Here is a 20,303-nt window from a genome sequence, read left to right as displayed (position 1 = left end):
AGAACCAAGTGTATCTCGCCCCTGTCAGCTGAAGGGAAGCAGTAACCTTCCTGACAAACAGAAACCCAAATTGTAAGATTCCTGAGGGTTGCTGAGTTCAGGTTTCTGTTTACCAGTAAGAATCTAACCTGTGTTGGATTCAGGCCACTGTCTTAGGACTCTATCACAGGACTGTCCTTTTGGTGCCTCTTGTGCAACCTAACACATCTCTGCTAAGGTCAGTCATCAAGGTCCTGATTCCCTGTCTGGGGCCAGCTCACCTCACACCCTGTGGCTGAAGACCTCTGAGGCCTGGGAAGCTTGGGGGCCTCAGCCTGAACTAGGAGATGGCAATGGAGGTTATCTGCAGGGTACGGATCTGGCCAGTCTGGAACGGCAAGAAGGAGTGAATATTGGCTAGTAGTGTCTGCAGGTCAGTTTTTGAGTAACTTGGTCTCTGGTTGCTTGTGTATTTGTTTGTAACACTGAGAAACTTGGGCTTTGTGTGAGAAACAAACATCAAATTCAGGAATCATGATTTCTAGAGCTCTTTCTGCCTGGAGCCGCCTTGCAGCACATCTAAAGACCCTGCTTCCTTCATGTTTTTCCTTGTGGAAAATGCTACTCTAGAGTCCTTAGATTGCTCCAAATGAGCAGTTGTAGACAGAGAAAAAATCAGCATGCTTGGGTCTACCCAAAATGGCTTCGACCTTGGGGGAGGATAAGGCAGCCCCTTTTAAGCCTGCTTAGGGAAATTTTAGCTGAGGTTAGGTGTACTTTGAAGCGATTGGGTGTAGACCCTTTCTGATACAGGAATCATTTTATGATTGGCTCGTGCTCAGCAAACCTGCCCTTTAATACATTAAGAAATGGAGGCTTAGAGGGTTTATATGGGGTAGCGGGACTCAGAGGCTGCCTTTCCAACTCCCAGGAGAATCAGCTCTTATACCTCAGTTGTCCATCAATGTCGCCATCACCATTACCAATTGCCAAGCTAGGGATATGATACCAATTTGGCTTACATTTTACATATTGCGTCCTGTGACTCTCAAGAACAATCAACAGTCTATAGCAAGCTCGGTGTGGTTTGTTTGTGTGCATGTGTGTGTATGTGCATATGTGTGTGTGTATATGTGTACGCATTCATGCGAAGGTAAGAGGCTGATAGGGATGTCATTTCTAGATCACTTTTCACCTTTACTTTTTAAGTAGGGTCTCTTGCTGAACCCCGAGTTTATCCATTTGACTGGGCCGGCTGGTGAGCTGCAGGGATCTACCCATCACCCTTGCCCTGCATTGCTGGAGTGTTGGACACACACCACCAGGCCTAGCTTTTTGTCTGGGTTCCTAGGATCTTAACTCAGGTTCTGATGCTTGTGCCAAAGGCACTTTCCTGACACACCACCTCTCCATGGCAAAGGTTTTTAAATCAACTTTATTGAGTCTGTTTGAGTACAGAAAACCTTAACCATTCCAAGTAGGCAGTTCTTTAGCGACGTTCCTGTCCTGTGAAGCTGCTGTCACAGTGAACAGACAGAGTCTCTATTAACCCCTCAGCGCATCCCTCCTCAGCCTCTGGCCTCAACAGTTGGTACTTTTTTTTGGTCATGATAAAATGATTTCATTTCCCAGAATAAATGGAGGCATACGTACATATATTTTATCTCAGTTTACATAAATAGAAGCCTAGACATGCCTGGCTTTTCTCCTCATCATGATTCCAACCCCGAATCAGATCGTCGCATGTAATGCTGTTAGTATCTTCGCTTTTATTGATGAGTGATGTTCCGTTATATGGGCATACCACACACTGTATATTAGCCTGTTGATAAACACTTGAATTGCTCATTATCCCCATTCTGAAGACAAGCAGGCTTAAGGCAGGGGAGGGTAACCTTGCCCAAGGTCACGTACCCAGTATGTGATAGCAGCAGGATTTTGAGGGAGACCTTTGACCTCCGAGCTCTTATTTTCAGCCTTTGGGCTGAATTCCTTAGAGCTGCTGGGATCTTCACCACGGGCTATAGAGTGACTGCTGGGTGCCTAGTTGAGTCCCACCAAAGAAGGAAAGAAGAAAGACTGATTTTCCGAGAACGCCGCTAATATTTTCCCTTTCTTAAACCTGTTATGGGAAACTTCTGATTTTGACATGGAGGCCTGACGCACAAACCCCTTCCTCACAAACCCCCCAGGAGTGACACCTCCTTCCTAGCGTCAGTCAGTCTCTCCATTGAGCTCTGCTTGTGTCCTTAGTGGAAAACTAGTTCATGTCACACTTCACATGTGACTTCGTCCATTTCACCGAACTTGAATGTTTAGAATCCATTGTGCGCTAAGAATCATATGTTATATATAACTAGTTTCTAGAATTATCTTTGCTCAGAGACTTATGTGGTTGGCTAGTGAGGGCTGCTCCTTTGAACTCAGAATATCCGGTGGGTGGGGAGAGTCCAGGAATGATCCCCATGAATCATCCATGCCACACGTTCAACCATGACATTAAAAGCACCTTGGACAACTGTTGGGAGACCTACTGGCTCTCTTAATAAAACCCTGTTCAGGTTCTTAGGGGAGCAGGGAGCGTTTTCACCCAGGAAGGGGATGATTTCACCTGGTAGGGATGGGTCATTGGCCAGCAGCGCTAGGGAAGAGGCGAGCCAACAGCAAGTCTCCCTTGTTCTGTCTGTCGTCTTCTCCCATTCCACCAGCCTTGGAGGTTAGGTTTATGGAGGAGAGCCAACGGGGCCTCACCCAGTGCCTGCTGGGGCCTGTATTGCCCCAGGTGCTAGAGACAGTGGTCACTAAGGCAGTCCCAGGCCTCCAGGAGCTTCTGGTCTAGTGAGAAGACACTCTTGCTCCTTGCCTGCCTGTCGGTCGTGGAGCCGTTTCATACCTGCATTCTCAGCATCTTCACCCTTGGTGGGTACCACTCATGCTGCTCTGATGCCAAGGAAGGAAGGAGAAGCATGACATCCCTCCACCAGTGCCTCGTCCTTCTAGGGAATAGGACATAAAAGCACAGGAGAAAGGACTTTCAGAGATTTCAGGATAAAAACAGAGTGAGCGACATTTGCAAGTGGCTTGGGCGTCTGCTGGTGAACCAAAGGACATGACGTGGAACTGTTCGCGAGACTGTGGCTAGGCTGAAAACTCAGATGGATGTAGAGGCCAGGCAGAGAATACAAACACGTGAGACAACAAAAGGGTAGGTGGCGGAGAGTGTTGGAGCCTGTGATGAACACAGCACAGCTTGAAAGATGTCAAGTTAGGTTTGAGAGGATGACAGGCAGACTAAGGATGGATTTCTACTTGTAAAATGCCCATAGCTCCTGTAAGGCTGAATCCCCAGCACAAGAAAATTAAATGCGAAATTAAAAATGACACTTTTAGGCCTGTGGTGCTGGAACTTGTACCCAGGGCCACAGGTCCGCTAAGCGGTCTGTCACTGAGCTAGGCTGCCAGCCCCCAAGACCGAATTCTTTAAAAAAAAAAAATCCTCTGTAAGTAGAACACAGCTGCAAGTTGGATTAGGTCTTTTGGAAGCAATTTGTAAATCCTTCACCAAACCCAGGATGGCTTTGCCCTAAAGGAACATGGATCCTTGTTGGGAAACAAAACAGAAGATTAAAACAAAAAACCTCTATAGGAATTCAGCAGCTGTGACAGAGAGGAGAGGCATGACAGGACATGGTTGCATAGTAGTAACCGTATGTTGTGTAGGTACTGAAAACACCTCAGGAAGAAGGAAGAACCTGGGTCCGGTTGTGAGGTGTGAACAGAACCTGATTGGCTGGAAGAGAAGACGTGATCCGGCATTGAGGAAAGACTCTAGGTGGAGAACGGTTATTGTAGTCAGAAGGGGTGCTGGTTTGCAGATCTAAGCCCCGATTCTTGTCCATTCCATCTCTAGACTGCCTTTAGTGATGTTATGGAGGTGTTCAGTCTTTTTTCTAACCTGCTGGCTCTAGCTTGAGGCTCTCCCTGTTGTTCCTAACCAGTGGGAGGTTGTGATTATAGAGACTAGCTGGAGAGTAGTGGGCAGCTAGAGCCCCACATGACCTTGGAGCAGGCAAAGCAAGTCTTCTCTATTTAGACAAGCAGCCTTCACTTAGTATACAGTGTAATGGCATTCATTTTGGCATTTTTACACACACATGTCACACTGTGTTTGATGGTATGGGTCCCAGTCTCTCTTATGCCCTCTCCCTGTGACTTAATGGTCCCCTCGTCCCATCACACGCCCCCTCCCTTCTGCTTTCTTGCCACACATTTTCCTTTTTACTCTTTTCTCCTCTCTCTCCCCATACAATCTTCCCTTCCCCTTTCATCACACACACACATGCACATGCATGTACACACACACATACGTAGATATACATTTCAGTCTAGAGTCTGTGTAAGAGAGTGTGTGCAGTATTTAACTATGTTTCTGGGTCTGATCTGTCTCACAGCATGTGATCTTCAGTACCCATCTTCCTCCAAAAGTCATCATTTAGTTTTTCTTTCTGCCTAACTAAAATTCCATTGTGCGTATAACGTATTTCTTCTTTTGCCTGCTTGACATTTAGGTGAACAGTACAGTGGTAGACATGGGTGTGCAAATATCTCCATGGTACGTTGACTTAACTGTCCTTCCAGTATATTCCTGGGAGTGGCTCAGCTGAGTCATGGCAGTTTGGTGTTTAGTTTTTTGAGGGACTTCTGCACTGACTTCCACAGTGGCTCCCCCTGTTTCCACCCCACCGGCAGTGTAAGCGGGTGTCCTTTTCCCCATCGCCTCAGCATTTGCTTTTCTTGGTTTTCTTGATGATGCCCATTCTTACTGGGGTGAGATGGAACCTCAAAGCAGTTCTAGTAGCTAAGGATGTTGAACACTTTTTCCGAATATTTATTTGTATGTCTTCTTCTGAGAACTTTCTATTCAGTTCAGTGGTCCATTTATCAGTTGGATATCTGGTGTTTAATGTTGGAATTTCTTTATATAGAGAGAGCATCACATTCTAATTCCTCGTCTGATACATAGTTGGCAGTTGTTGGAAGTTCTTTATAGAGAGCATCACATTCTAATTCCTCGTCTGATACATAGTTGGCAGTGATTTCCCCATTCCATAAGCTCTCAGTGCATATTTCTTTAGCTATACAAAACATTTTAATTTCACATAATCCCACTTTTCAATTTGTAGCTTATCCATTCTTAAAATCAAATTTTTGAAACCCTGTCTCAAAAAAAAAAAAATCAAGTTTTTTATTGCTCTCAAGCCATTAGATATCTGTCATGGATGGTTACACGGCATTTGAAAAGGAGCATCGTTTCTGGAATAGGACTGCACTCGGTCTGTGAAAGTGACTTTTTGAACAAGCTGCTCCCTTGTTCCTTGACTCAGCAACCGTCTGTACATCCCTCTGAGGGATGCGCGAGGCTTGGCTCTAGGGCATGGTGGTGAACAAGGCAGTCATCATCTTTGCCTTCAAAGCCGCTTACAGTGTAGCAGGGGACAGGAATAGAGCACATTATCACACAACTAAATAAGCAGGACCAGCAGACGTGGTGACGCACACCTTTAATCCCAGCACTGGGGAGGCAGAGGCAGGCAGATTTAAAAGGTGTGAGTTCAAGGACAGCCTGGTCTGAAAAGTGAGTACTAAGACAGCCAGGGCTGCTACACAGAGAAGCCTTGTCTCGAAAAATCAAACAAACAAAACACAACAAAGAGGAATAGATGGTGACCTGGTCCCCTGAAGGAAGAGCACAGGTGCTGTTAGAGAGAAAAACAGAGCCCCCGCTTGAGCTGGGCATGAGGCGAACCGACAATCTAAACGTGGTTTTTCAAGTATCCAGGGAAGGGCAGTAGGAGTTGGGAGATAGAGAAGGGACCACAGGCACAAACCCCCACGCCCACCCCCACCTCTTTCGGGCCTGTTTAGTCTCCATCTGCCCTAAAATGCACTCAGTGTTAGAAGGCAAGTTCCTGATAGTAAGGCCTCAGAGAACATGAAGGGGTATACAGATGGGAAAAGAAATTCTTTATCTCCAGAAGAGAATATTCAGGGACACTGGGGAGAAGCCGCAATTGGCGAAGTGCTTGTCATGCAAGCATGGACTTGAGTTTTATTAGCGCCCACCTGAAAATCCTGGGTACAGGAGTGGGTGCCTGTAGTCCCAGCACTGGGGAAATGGGTGCAGGAAGGTGCTCTGGGGTGCACACACACGAAAGGACACACACATGCACAAAGGATAGTCATTTAAAACTATCGCTAAATGTACAATTGAACATGGACTCAACTTTCAACTCGTTTATGTTAAACCAAAATGCAAGTTAGAAAAACATCTGTGCGCCTCTCCCCAGTCTCTGGAAACAGGAGCTTAATCAAAGTCACGGTGTTCAGGCATCACCTTCTGCGTCATGCAGGACTGTGTCTAGCATTGCGACTCCCTCTCATGGCGGCCCCGAGCTGTGGGTGCACCGCAGCCCCGCTGGGGAGAGCTGTCTCTTTCACATTCCGAGGTCCAGTTTTGACAGAAGTGAAATGCCTTGAAACCTAGGAATAATAAATCCTTCTGACCAACCCAAAAGTGTTTAATTCCTAAAGGACAAGCTGAGTCGAGCCACTTCTAGCCAGGGGCGATTGGGGACTTAATTCTTCAAGTGTAGCAATCTGGATGATCTGAGAGCTTTGAGTTTAAGGGTAATTGCTCAATTTTCTATCCATGTCAACAGGGAAAATAGGTAAAAGTGGCTCAGCACAGCTACGCAATAAGGCTGGAAGAGACGTGAGGTGCAGGCTGTCAGCGGAATTGGAAATACGCTATCTCTAGAGGACTATCTCAGCCGACCCCCGACTCCTGCTCCCCAGCCATCTCCATCTCTGGGCTTTCCGCCTCTCTTCCAGGCACTGTCTCATTCTCCCTTAACCCTCTACCACATCCTCCATGCCTTCTGTGGACAGCAGTCACTTTAAGCCTAATGGCTTCAGTGGGGAGCAAGCGAAAGTGGGAAATGCCCTTTAAGAGCAGATCGAGTGTAATCCTGGTGCCTCACCTGTTTCATGCTTAGTGACGTCTTTATTGTATAGCCTGCCTTCCTGAAGCTTCCTGCAGCTGGTGGCATTTCCTAGGTGCCTCCTAAATCTGGCCCCTTTGTGTTCATAGTTTTAGTTAAGCAGTAATCATTACCACTGATGTTTTTATTAAATAAACCAGTTTAAGTCCAAAGTTAACAGTACTCTATACAGAAGTCAATCTAACCCCATCCCTGCCTATCCTGCCTCAGCATCCACACATGGAAACTACAGCCAGTGCTCAGAGGCTGTGAGCTAGGGCAGGCTGCCCTCCCTTTGGTCTGTGCCTTACTTTGTTTACAAGATACTGGGTAAGAAATTTGAAACGGAGATGGAGAGATGGCTCAGTGATTTAAAAGCATTGGCTGCTCTTCCAGAGAACCTGGGTTCAATTCCCAGCACCCATATGGCAGCTCACAGCTGTCTACAATTCTTGTTCTAGGGGATCCGACGCCCTCACACAGAGTATATACAGGCGAAACACCAGTGTACAGTAAATAAATAAATAAATCTTTTTTTAAAGAAAAGAAATTTGAAACAAACCAATCCTGTGGGAAAGCGTGTTGATAATTAAGCTTGTGTCCATGTCCACAGTGCTAACTGCTTCACCTGTGGTGATGCTACGCGCTCACCTTGGTGATAACCACCCTCTCGCCTGCTCACCATGGCGGGCTTAATAACCCACGGGTCACATGACCAGTGCAACCAGCTCCCCATAGGAAGAAAGCCAATCACAAAGGGCAGGGTTTGCCAGGTTCTGCGGTGCCACATCGGCTAGTTTCAAGCTAACAATATGACATCACTGGCCACAGGTAGGACAGTGGGCACACCATTATATCATATGCTCACTGTAGGCACCTTAGCTGTAATGATGGTGAAAGCATAGCTAACCTAGCATGGAGGAGGTGCTGAATTCCGAGTCCCAAGTACCCTTGTTTTCAGTGTCACTTAGAAGAGTGTATGTTTGCCTGCACTTGGTTTTCTGCTCGATGAGGTCCAGAATCACCCCAGAGACAAATCACCACCTGGCTGTGAGGGTCTCTCTAGGTTAGTGGAGCTGGGAGGACCCGCCCTAATCGCTGGACTGCGTGGGAAGGAGAGGGCTAGTGAGCACCGCTCTTCATTTCTCTCTGCTCTCCTGACAGCCACCTCAAGCTCCTGCTGCCACAGTGGACTGTACCCTCACACTGTGAGCCGAGATGACCCCTTTCCTGAGTTGGTTATTGTCAGGGATTTTGTCGCAGCAGCAAAGAAAGTAGTTTTCGCTTACTATAATAAAATACCCGAGATAGGAACTTATGAAAAGAAAGGTTTGTTTGGGTTCATGGTTTTGGATGTTCCAGTCTAAGGTGGGAGTTCTACATAGTTATGGCAAGAAGCACGTGGCTGACTTCTGTTGCTGCATCTGGCAGAGCTTGGGAGGGGACACTCTTTGTATCTGAGCGGTATGCTGTAAGTCACACCAGATGTATTTCTTACTTCTGAGTCACTGTGACCACAGTATTTGCTGGAAACATTTATTTTGACTCACAGTTTTGGAGGGTCTCAGTCCATCACAGAGGGGAGACACGGTGGGGCTGCTCACATCACATGGTAGAAGCCTGTGTGGGTGGCTGTTCACATCATGGTGCCCTGCGATAATATAACCTCCAAAGCCCTGTCCCCAGTGACCTACTTCTGCCAGCTGGGTGCCACCTCCTAAAGGTTCCATAGCTTCCCATAGTAACAGCGCCACCTAGAGAACAAATGTGCATAACCATAAGCCCATGGGGACGTGTCACATGGGAACAGGTCACATTCAGACCATAACAAACTTGTCATAGTTGCTGTCAGGACACCTCGGTCAACAGCTAGCTTCTCTGGGATTCCATCTTCTTCATTCATGTACAGCTTACTCCCATGTCCCCATCTGAAGCACTGCACCTTGTGTGCATGCATGCTTTTGATGAAGCAGGTTGCGTGACCTTCCTCCGGGAACTCAGGAAGCGCCATCAGCATTGTCATTTATAGTCTAGCTGGAGGAATGTGTTTTATTGTAGCTTACCCAACATTCATCTGACCAATATGAAGAATTCCATCTCTGAAATCATGATAGAAGTGAGGGTCTATGTTCTCAGCATCTTGGCTTCCTCCTCATGGGGACGGAAGGTAGAATCTGGATAGGATGAAACACTCCTATTTGGTACTCTGGGGCTGTCCAGATGTGGCCAAGGGATGTCAGCCTTCCAGGCCGGATGTAGTCCCTCGTCCATACAATTGTAAAAGGAGGAGGCGGCTGCCCCAGGAGAGCAGGTGAGCTCCTCAGTGCAACGCGCTCCACGTCAGGAATGGCAGCCTCTACACAGAAACTCTCCATACATGCTCGAGTGTACGTGACCGGGAGGTAAAGGCTTGGTGTCCTAGGATCTTTTTCAAATGCTGGGGATTCCGTAAAGAAACAGCCTAATGGACTCTGCCATGAAGACAGGTGTAGCTACTGAATTGCCTCCAACGCTCAGCCAATTGTTTGGAGTGGCCAGTAACTGCCTATGCGTCCCTCACTAGGCGGTCGATTGCTCACGTTGAAGCCCGACTGCCGGGTGTTGCCTCGATGAAATGGAAAGGGGCAGGTATGTTTATGTGTCTGCGGTTAGGCATGGACCGTCACTTTACCCTTGCTTGTAGAAAGAAGTCTTTGCCTTCTGACACAGATGGAAATGTGTTCCTCTAGGACCTGAGCGAGCTGAACCTCCTGGTGGCCAAAATCTGGGGAGGAGGCAGCAGAGGACCCCCTAACTCTCGCAAGAGGCGAACTTAGCCAGGCCGTGGCTCTTCCTTCCTCGAGTCACTTTCCCCAGCTTTCAAAAACTTCACCGCCAGTCACCGACCATGGGGACTCATCTATACACATCCACAGGAGGACAGTTTGATTCCTGAGTCCATAAGTGTGGTTGACGGACTAGGTTTACCTAAAAGACCCTTTAAGAGAAAGCTCTTGAAAGATGATTACAGAATTGAGACACCATCATTTAAAAGTGCCTGAGGCGAACTCTTTTGAAAATTGCCGCAGCTGAGGGACAGAGAAAGAACCACACAGCCCTTGATTGTTGCGCTGTTCCCTCAGGACCCGTCCTCCCCTCCCCCTCCGTTTCTCATCTGATAAGAGAGAGCGGCAGTAAGACCCCTCATCTATCTTATGAAAATCCGATTCGGAATGGCTGTGATCAAAACCAGCTGGCTGTCACCAGCAGTGGCCTTGCGTGGAGAGAGCGGCTCAGAGGCATTCCGTCTGTGGGGTGTCGCTGGTGGCATCGATCAAAGGAGCATTTTTTTAATAAATATATATAAGGAAAAACACAAAACCTTAGGATTTGGAATGAAAGCCGTGTAGTTTGTCTTGTTTTTTTCCCGGGAACATGAAGAGGATGAAATAGAATCCGAGATGCCTGGTTTCCAGCACACTTCGCGTGGTGCGTCTGCGATGGTGCTCTCACTGCCGCAGTGACACCGTGTCGCTCGCGCTGGGCCTCAGCGAAGAGTTCCTCGTTCCTTCGTTAAGTTTAAAGTTCTTTCTTCCTCCTCGTCCTTAGCGCAGGCCTGCAGATAAAAGGTGGAGAAAAGCTCCGGGAAGCTCCGAGGAGCCTGCTGTTCATCTCCTTCAGCTGCCAGTCACCAGCACGATGATGGTCCCCTAGAGGCCACCCCAATATGTAACACTTAGGTCTTCTTGGAATTGAGTCCCCTGGGAGTCCTCTTGAGTTTGCTCGTCTCTCACGAGCCCCGCCCTGGTTGATGGTCCTGTGTGTGGTCATCACTGGTTCCTATAGAGCTCTAGGTAGACTTGGGGGAAGGGGTTGCAGAGGGGGAGTGCTGATGAAGACATTCTGTCTGGGTGTCTGAGACCTCCTTCCGAAGCGTAGTGACACGCTGCTGTGGGCAGCAGTGGGGTCAGGCTTCTACACACCACAGTGCCACGACTCACAGGGTGCTCTTACCAAGCCCCTTCTCTGCTGCCGACCGACTCGGCCTGGGGAGCACATGGCCCATCTCAGGAGCCACATTCTTGTCCAGAGTGACCTTCCTCCTTTCAGGGCCTGGTCTGCCTCCCTGGCAGCATAGCAGCGTTGGGTTTAGCAGCAGCACATGGCGCTTTCCTGTGTGGAAGCATCTGCCGTCTGTCTTCTACCGCTCGCTTCCTCTGGGAGCTGCCCAGGTGTGGCTCTGTCTCCGGTCACCATTGTGCCTGCATCAGCCCTGGCCTTAGTCTTTTGTAGTGTGTCTTTCTGGCCACTGTTACCATTTCTGCTCTCTTCTCTTCATCTGCCCGTAACGAGGACAGCCTGGACCCTGTGTTAAGCAGTAGAAATCACAAGGGACGAGGCTTCAGACAGCAGGCCTGCCAGAGACCTGGAGACCTCATCCCCTGATTTGGGGCCTGCAGTAGACCGCTCAGGGCTCCTCCGAGACCTCTCTCCCTTGTTCCTTCCGGTGTTTGAAGCCTGTTGCCTACTGCTTTCCCCTCTTAAAAAATTCCTCATTTTTTCACTTAGAAAAAAAATTATTTATACGATTGAGATCCACTAATTAAAGCCATTTTCTGGTATTTGGTTACTGGAGCGTTTGATGTCTCTCTGACAAGACCATGAAATGCACGGGGTGTCCACAGGGACAGAATTTGCTGAACACGGCTCTTTGTAAATGAGGGGACACAGTGTCGCAGCAGCTCATGAATATGAAACGGCCATGATGCCACCTCAGTGGACTTGGGAACACAGATGAATCCTGTCATGTGCTAAATGAGACCAATTTCTTTCACTTAACTTCATCTTCAATCAGACCTTCTTCCGTTTGCCTGCTTAAAATTCCCCATGCGTGATGCAGAAGGTGACAGCATTCAGTAAAACAAAGTTTTCAGCTACAGAGAAACGACACAGTGATCCCTGCCTTCGGGTCACCGTCTCCAAAGAACATGGCCATTGTTCTTCCTCACCTGCAAGTGCTGACTTGTGGCATAAACTCGGTGTGTCCGGACTGCACCCTAAAACAGTGTGCCCCAATTTCTTTCATGTAGATTGATTGTTGAACTTGGATCTGAATGGTGGACATGAGTCCTAACAGCTCACGGATGCCCTGCGGTGGCCAGGTTACAGAGTGGCCAAGAACAGGTGAAGAGATGTGTGTCCCAAGTGGCCAGCAGATAAAGTGATAAGGACAGATGCTATCATAAATGCCCTAAGGGGCCTGGGAAGGTGAGAAAGCACTGACTTGTGGAAGAGATGTTATGTTCTACAGAAACCTATCTGGACATGTATAGGAATCCCCAACCAAGAAAACCAGCAGAGGGCTGGGATGAAACTCACTGTCGGAACATTTGCTATAAGTGTGCAAGGCTCAGGTTTGATCCCCAGTGCTGCTAAAAGAAAAACCAAGTCAGTAAAAAAGAAGAACAACTTCTGAGTGAAGGGCTCTCAGCCTGAGACATCTTCTCCTGGGCAGGATCCAGAGGCCATACGGGGCCTGCTTTGTTTCCTCTAGGTGAAAAGCCTATGGCTATTGAAGCCGTACACAGGGCAAGCAGAGCCCACCTAAAACATTGTTTTCCGCTGGCATCGCGGCTAGGACATGTATTCTCCTAGAGGCTGAAGCAGGAAGACTGCGGTGAATTTGAGGCCAGCTTGGGCTAGAGGGAGACCCTGTCTCAAAAGGCCAAAGTTGAGGGTAGGCGATCATAGTCTGTCATGGTACAAACAGCTGGAGGGGACAGAAGCTGCCACATGGTGTGTTGTAGACACCCGGATCCCCCTCACCCGGAACAGCAGCCTAGCTCTTTATGGTCAGCCCAGGGAGTAGAACAGGACCTCTCTGGGAACAGGCAGCCAGTGTCTGGGTATCTCGGTGCTCTCCGTGGTGAAACATGTCGGAGGGTAAAAGGCAGCTTCTCCCCTCTTTAAACCAGTTATAACTGATGTGCTTGTGTGATGTACATGTATTATCTCTTATATTTATATAGGCATTATTTATCTATGCGTTTGTGTTGTTAGGCTCAGACCGAGGGCCTTGTACAAGAGTCCTTGCTCGGCAGGGACTCTTCTAGCCAGGCCACATCTGTAGCCCCACGCTGTTTTCAGTGGTCTTAACTGGTGAGCTGGATCTGGGAGGTAGCATCAGTTTGCTTTGGTATCGATTCTCAGAGTGCCTGTCATGTACTCACAAGCCTCTGTGAGGAGCTTCCCAAAAGTGGAGATGGGTGAAGAACAGTGTGACCCAGCCTTGGGATGGAGCCAGGAGGCCCCTTTGTTCCCCACCCATTCATTGTCTCCCACAGGCCTTGCAGCTTACAAGCAAAGCAAAGCCTTTGCTATGATATTTTGAAACCCAGGAAGTATCCAAGGGTCGCTCTAGGTTGACCTGAAGAACCAATCCTCCTGCGGTGGTTGGAGCCGCAGTGGAACTCACAGCATAGCTGGAAGAGTGTAGAGGAGATGGACTCATGCTTCCTTCCACGTGCTTGACTTTGCGCTTGAGGGGCACCTGTCAACTCAGCTCTGCTCAGTTTGCCTTTATTTCACTGTTATTTATTTGGGAACGCGTCTTTGGCATCAGCTAGTTTACCACAAGGGCGGGGGCCATGGACTAAATCCCACTTACTCTGCGTCCTACAGGCCACTGTGCGTTCTGTCTGAGGTCACGAATGAATTAAGCCAGGACAAAACCTGAAGCTTTTAATTCTGCCTGTGGGATTCAGAGTTGATCCCAAGGAAGAGCTCTGCATCTCCCTTCTGCCCTTGGCGTATCGCTGTGTGTGGCGCCTCTCTTTGCAGCTTTGCCATATCTGTTCTGTCCTGCTTTCCATGATGTGCACACAGCAAGCACAGTAGCTGCTTTCTGACCGGCTGAGCACATCCTTCCTCTCCTGGTACCGTGTGCACGCTCCTGCCGAGCCCGAGCCCATGCCAGTCTTTTCCAGGCCACATGCTCCAGCCACCCAAACCGACCTTCGGGGCGACAAGGGATATCTCCCCTCCAAGTGTCCTTCACATTGTCCCTGCCAGGCTTGATCTTGCTTATCTTCCAGTTCTCAGCTGTTCTATCCCTAACTCCAGCCGGCTTCCCTTCAGTCCTCACCCCATGGCCCAAATTCTAACCCAGGTCCTCCCTGGACGAGGTTGCATGCATCATGGTGCATTCACGTAGTGGGATATTAGACGGCTGTTTGGAGACTGTGACACACCTGTATGTCCAGGAGGACAAAAATTACAGCACTTTAAAGGGACAGATGTGCTGTGGTGTGTGCCACGTCTCCATAAATCCTTACAGAAGTTAAATGATTACCTCTGAGGAAAGGACTTGGGCTAAACCTTCCATGCTAAACTTCGCCATGGCCTTTGAATTCGTGGCACCTATAATGTGACTTTCACTTTAGAAACAATAACAATTAGGTCTCCCTATTGTTTTCTCATAGAATGAAGTTAGTTTCCTTCCTAGTATGAGTTCTTACTTGTAAGCAGGGAATTTGTTTCTGTTTATTATGCTTGTCTGGCTGGTCTTCGTGAAGATGAGGGCCGTGCCTGCCTTGTGTGCTGCTGCTGCTGGCTTTGCTAGCAATGCCTTCACATAGTAGGTGCTCAGATCAATGAATTGATAAATGGGTGGGTGGGTAGATAGGTGGGTGACCAGGCTGGACAAACAAGGGGGACAATATTTCCCACAGTTTGACTGAACAGGCACGCGTGGGCAGAGAAGTAGCTTGCACTCCATGTTGCTGAGGTTGCTAGCGTGGGCGGGGAGGTAATATGCAGGGCAAGGAGAGACAACGTAGGACTCTGGCCTGGGGCTGCGCAGCAGATGCTGGGGGGCAGGGAGACTCCACAAGGAGATGTAAGATGAGTCCCAGGGCACTGCCTCAGAAAAAGCTCTCACCTGTCCTTCCCCTTCTCCAGGCTGTTGGAGGTACCCAGCCCCCTTCCCCAGTCTGAGTCATGGTGGGGCGGTGTCTCCAGGTTCTCTGGTAGAGCGACAGTTTTGCTCTTCTGTGGCCTGTAGCAAGTCAGCCACTTCAGTGGGGACTAAGCTTATTTAGATCTGGGAACCAAGGGAAGCCATCCTACCTTTGGAAGCCCCTTGGCCTTCCCCTGTAAGAGAGTTGTCTTTGGAGGTAAGATGCTTACATTAGGAAACACCCTGGTCTGGGAGAGCCTCAGAGCAGCCAGAAGCCTGGTTCTGTTGCTTGTTGAGGATCTCATCTCACACAGGCTGTCCTAGTCACCTCCATGCTCTCCTGAAACCAGATCAAAGTCACCGGCAGGATTGACTGAGAAAGTGAGCGCAGGGCCGCAGCCTCTCCCCATGTTCCGTGCTAGGACGGTTCACAGTGAAATAATAGTTGTGTACTAGCACAGTGCTTAGTATTTTCCGTGACTGCATTTGATATTCACAATGGCCAAAGAGCCAGAAGCATTCGTGACCTTCATTTTATAGATGAAGAAACCGAGGCCTGGGGGCATAAGCCACACAGTTAGTGTGCAGTGGAGCCTGGATCCAGACTCCTGACTTTGGAGAGGAGTTCTGCGTGCCTGCTCCACTCACCTCACAGCCATTGTCATTGCTTTTCCAGAAACAGCGCGAGAGAAAAGAGTCGATTGAATTACTGGTTTTTGGAAACGGTAGATTGGCTAGGGTGTAGGTCAGTGGGAAAGAACTTGGCTGACACACAGGCTCTGGGTGATGACCTCAGTACTGCAGAAAGGGATGGAATAGTGGTAACTTCTCAGTAGAACCAAACGGCCCCCCTCTTCCCTCCCCTCATCTCTGTTAGAACGGTGTATGTATATGTGAGGGTGTGTGTGTGTATGTGAGGGTATGGGTGTGTGTGTGTGTGTATGTGAGTGTGTGCATATGTATGTGAGGGTGTGGGTGTGTATGCGAGGGTATGTGTGTGTGTATGTGAGGGTGTGTGTGAGTACGTAAGGGTGTGGGTGTATATGCGAGGGTATGTGTGGGTGTGTATGTGAGGGTGTGGATATGTATATGAGGGGGTGTGTGTACGTAAGGGTGTGGGTGTGTATGTGAGGGTGTGTGTGTGTATGTGTATGTGAGGGTGTATGTGTGTATGTGAGGGTGTGCGTGTGTATGTGGAGGTGTGTATGAGGGTGTGTGTGTATGTGAGGATCATATGCATCCTCATTTATTACTCTCCATCCTTTTGACATAAAATTTGACATAAGGTCTCTCACTGAACCTGGAGCTCACTGATTGACTAAGTTAGGTGGCCAGAGAGCTCCAAGGATCTGCCTGTCTCCACCTCCAGCACTCGGGCTACAGGTCACATTGCCGCACCCAGCTCTCTCCTAGGTGCTGGGGATCTGAACTCGGGTCCTCATGCTTGCACGGCAAGTACTTTATCCTCAGGGCCATCTCTCCAACCCCGAGGGAGCAAGTTTCTGGAGTTTATATTCTTTCTTCCTCTCTCTCTCTTTCTGTCTCCCTCTCTTCTTCTCTAGCTTTGTCCATGGTATGTGTGGCAGAGGGGTCAAGTTGGGGGAAGGGAAGAAAAGAAAGCAAAAACTGACTCCCCAGAACATCCTCTGAACATAAACAAGCCCTTGTCTGTGACTGTAAATCCAAAACTCTAAAATTTTGAAGTTCTTTGAAGTTTGCCCAAAACCTTCTCCACAGCCACCTGTTCCGCTGGGAGTGGGGAGTTGGATGGTCTGCCTCTGCTGCGGTAGCTCAAGCTGTCACTGCACCGGAATGTTCCAGCTTGTCTTGGCCTGGCTGTCATCGCTGGCTCTGTCTCACTCAGGCGATTCACCGGGTTCTACTGGGCACCAGGCTTCCAATTAGAGAGAAGTCCCACTGTGTGGCCAGCCCCACCAGTGCCACTCTGAGCCGCCTTTTGCCAAGGCCTATGCTGACCTCTGATCTGTCACAGATGGGCAGGCCCCACACCCCCTTGTGCACATTTGGAGGAGGGAAGTGGGGCCCACCAGGAAAGCCCACGGGGAGTGGCAGTAAACTCTGAGCAGAAGTGCAGTTCCTTGGGGCTTGAGGATGCTGGGCTGAGTTGACAGGGTCCAAATGCTGAAGTTGCGGAGGGGAAGCGGACTTGGGGAAGACCCCGTCCCGAGCCCCTACACAGCATGGGCCATTTTCAGCAACTCCTGAATATTCATCTCAGGCTGGACTCCACAGCCAAGGAGAGCCAACAGTGAGCTGCTGACTGGCTCCCTCAAAAACTGTCACTCTGCGGATGGCACAGGGCACAGCCAGCTTCTCTGTCCCTCGGCCGGACTGTGCAGCCTCATAGCCAGGGAGCCCCACCCCCATGCTGTACTGATTGTGGGAGAACGAGAAAAGAAAGCTAGATTTTCAGTAGCATTAGAAATGGAATCTCAGGACCGGGAGAGAGACTCTAAGCTCAGAAGGCTCCCTTCAGGGCCAGGGCTTCATGAATGTGTCTCGTTATTTGGGGCCTGGTGCATGTGTGTCTTGTTCAATTCCTGTTGGCAATGTCTCCTTATTTCTTAGTCCTCTTCACAATTCCCCTTCTCTGCCTGTCTTTTTCTTTTCTGTGTCTCCCCGGTTGCTCATTCTTCTTTTCTGGGTACGGAGACTCTGTAAGTCTACAGCTGGAAGCAGTAATGAAGACATTTTCGTACTCTGGCTTAGCCTGAGTAGAGCAGTCACGGCGTCTAAATAATGAATAGGCTGGAAGTGGCGGGAGTCTTCCCAGCTGTTCGTGGAATGACTTGATGCCTCTTTTGGAAATAAAACTGCATCTAGCCCACGGAAGCCGAAGCCTCCCCTTTGGAATGTTTTTCTTTGCTGTATATCTGCAGTTGGTGTAAGCTCCCAGAACTGCCTCACCCTACTCGGCCTTTCTTCTTGCTCTGGTTGATTAGAACAAAACTCCTGAACAAGCCAGGGAGAGTCTTTTGGAGAAAATATGTCTTTCTGCCAGTGGATGCTTTTTTGGCAACTTAAGCAGGCGCCCCTAATGAAGTGGCAGGCCTATCCTTGGTTCTCCTGTTTCTGTGGCATTAGAGTAGTCTCTTATCTCTGCGCGTGTGTGTAGCATGTCTGGAGAGTTCAGGGAGGGAACTCCCAAAGCTAGCAAGACAAAGACCAGAGAGCTAGTGTCACAGGAGGCCAGAAAAATGGCGACCCTGATCTCTGACAGCTTCTGTGACTGGACAAGCGTCCTCCAGAGGCAAACAGCAGGGATCCTGACTGGGGCAGCGCATGTACAGATCTATTTCATGAATGGGTGTCCCCTGTGCTGGTGACACTGTCCTTTCTGTCTCAGACTGTGCCACGCCCTTTGGTTCCACTGTCATCTGCCTGCATAGAAGGCTGAGGGTTCCTTCTCATTCTTTACACTTCTCTGTGGAGATCCACCTCAAGGCCCCTTCCCTGGTGCCAGAGTCCATCAGGGATAAGGCCTGTGGCTCAGACATGGATCACACTCCGTGTTTGACTGTCTGAGTGCCCGTGAAACCACAGCCTACGGTGCCAGGGCTGGCGTCTCGGAGCTGATAAGCAGTCAGTGGGCAAGTAGACAGGAGCCCTGTTCATGCTGTGGACAGTGATGAGGCCACCTCCCCTTGCAGATATTCCCGTGATCCCCGATCTGGAAGATGTGCAGGAGGAAGACTTTGTGCTGCAGGTGGCGTCCCCTCCGAGGTGGGTAAATAAATCTAGGTGTGGGGTTGGAGAGGAAGCCTCCAACATATACATTGACACACTCCAAATGTCATCTGCAGTGGGCCCTTCCGGTCTTTTTGCCAAGGGGCTCCATTCTATTCTTCGTACTGTGCTAGAACATTCTGTCTGCACACATGGTTCTAGAGATGGAAACCCGGAAGCTCCCCTGCAGCCAGTACTGCGTGTGACTCTTTCACTCTCTTTCCTTCAGCATCCAGGTAAACCGAGTGATGACCTACCGTGACCTGGACAATGACCTCATGAAGTACTCCGCCTTTCAGACTTTGGTGAGTGGACCCCACTTCTGCTCAGAGGGGCCAACTCCAGGGGACGTCCGTGGAGGTTCCTCCAGAGCCGTACATGCTTCTTCCACATCCCAAGGCTGCCTAGAAATGCTGGAGGTAACTCCTTGGCCATCTCAAAACATAGTTGGACTCTCCATGGGCCATAGATCCCTGTCCCAGGCTCCCGGCTATCTCTAGTCACACTGTTGGCACACAGTGGCCACCTGATGGCCGCCCTGTCGCCATCTGCCCTTGTGGAATGCTCTGTCCTCTTAGTGTTGCTTTTTCCCAGAGAGTCCAGCGTGGAGGATGCCACAGCCTCCCCTCCTTTTCCAGCGACCATACCATTCACTTGGGATATGGTATTTTGATCGAAGTTTTTCTGGGGTCTCGGTTTGGGGAGTTCTATCATACGCAAGCTCCTCTCCTTATTTGTAAACGGAATGCTAAAGCCCTAGAGGGTCCAGCCTGACTTTTCGTGCATTCGCAGGATGGAGAAATTGACCTGAAGCTGCTCACCAAAGTGCTGGCGCCTGAGCATGAAGTAAGAGAGGTACAGTACTCACCCCAGCCCTGCACCTTGATGCCCCTCCAGCCAGGGAGCCCCCCAGCTTAGCCTGTGCCTCCCTGGGCCTGGATAGGGTGGGAAGTTGGCCCCAAATTGGAGGGAAGGCTTTTCTTTCTCTTACCTAGCCATCTTCATCTTGGCAGGATGATGTAGGCTGGGACTGGGACCATCTGTACACTGAGGTGTCATCAGAGCTCCTCACGGAGTGGGACCTGCAGCGGGCAGAGAAGGAGGACCCTGTGGGATCGTCTAGGTACACCTGACCCTGGAACATCCATCCCTGTGCATTCGGACAAATGCAGGAAGTCTAAAACCAGGGGAGCTTGAGAGCAGCTTAGAATTTTTATACTGAATGTTTTGTAATAACATATTTATTTTCAGTAGGCCACAGTGGATCACTCCAGTCACTCCAGTTCAATAAATGGTTTTAGTCTGTGAGCATTTCAGCATTCCCTCCACTCTGTCCAACACCTTCTTAGACTCTTAGACTCATGGTTGATGAAAGGCAACATTCCTCCTCTCTCTCTCTCTCTCTCTCTCTCTCTCTCTCTCTCTCTCTCTCTCTCTCTCTCTCTCGTTGTTGCTGCTGTTTACCCAGATTTCCCTTGAACTTCTGATCCTCCAACACATCAGTCTTCCCAAGTGCTGGAATTACAGGAGGCAGGAAGGTGACTTTTAAATAATCAGATAATGGCTCTAAATGCTCCACAGAGTTGAAGCGCAAGAGGGAA

The 20,303-nt window shown here is 49.3% G+C and overlaps 1 protein-coding gene across 1 annotated transcript in view; it reads left to right on the top strand.

Moving 5' to 3' along the window:
- The window catches only part of Ift43 (intraflagellar transport 43), a 78,974-nt gene extending 58,964 nt beyond the window's left edge, over positions 1-20,010 (top strand). Inside the window, exons 6-9 of the mRNA XM_057783027.1 lie at positions 18,627-18,699; positions 18,932-19,007; positions 19,495-19,557; positions 19,716-20,010. Coding sequence (XP_057639010.1) covers positions 18,627-18,699; positions 18,932-19,007; positions 19,495-19,557; positions 19,716-19,835 — 332 coding nt within the window. The 3' untranslated portion in view covers positions 19,836-20,010. The remainder of the gene's footprint in view (positions 1-18,626; positions 18,700-18,931; positions 19,008-19,494; positions 19,558-19,715) is intronic.
- Positions 20,011-20,303: the final 293 nt, after the last annotated feature.

Source organism: Chionomys nivalis, chromosome 10, assembly GCF_950005125.1.
Source record: "Chionomys nivalis chromosome 10, mChiNiv1.1, whole genome shotgun sequence".
Taxonomy (NCBI): domain Eukaryota; kingdom Metazoa; phylum Chordata; class Mammalia; order Rodentia; family Cricetidae; genus Chionomys; species Chionomys nivalis.
The sequence above is the reverse complement of the archived record's forward strand: the minus strand, read 5'-3'. Positions and strand labels throughout refer to the sequence as shown.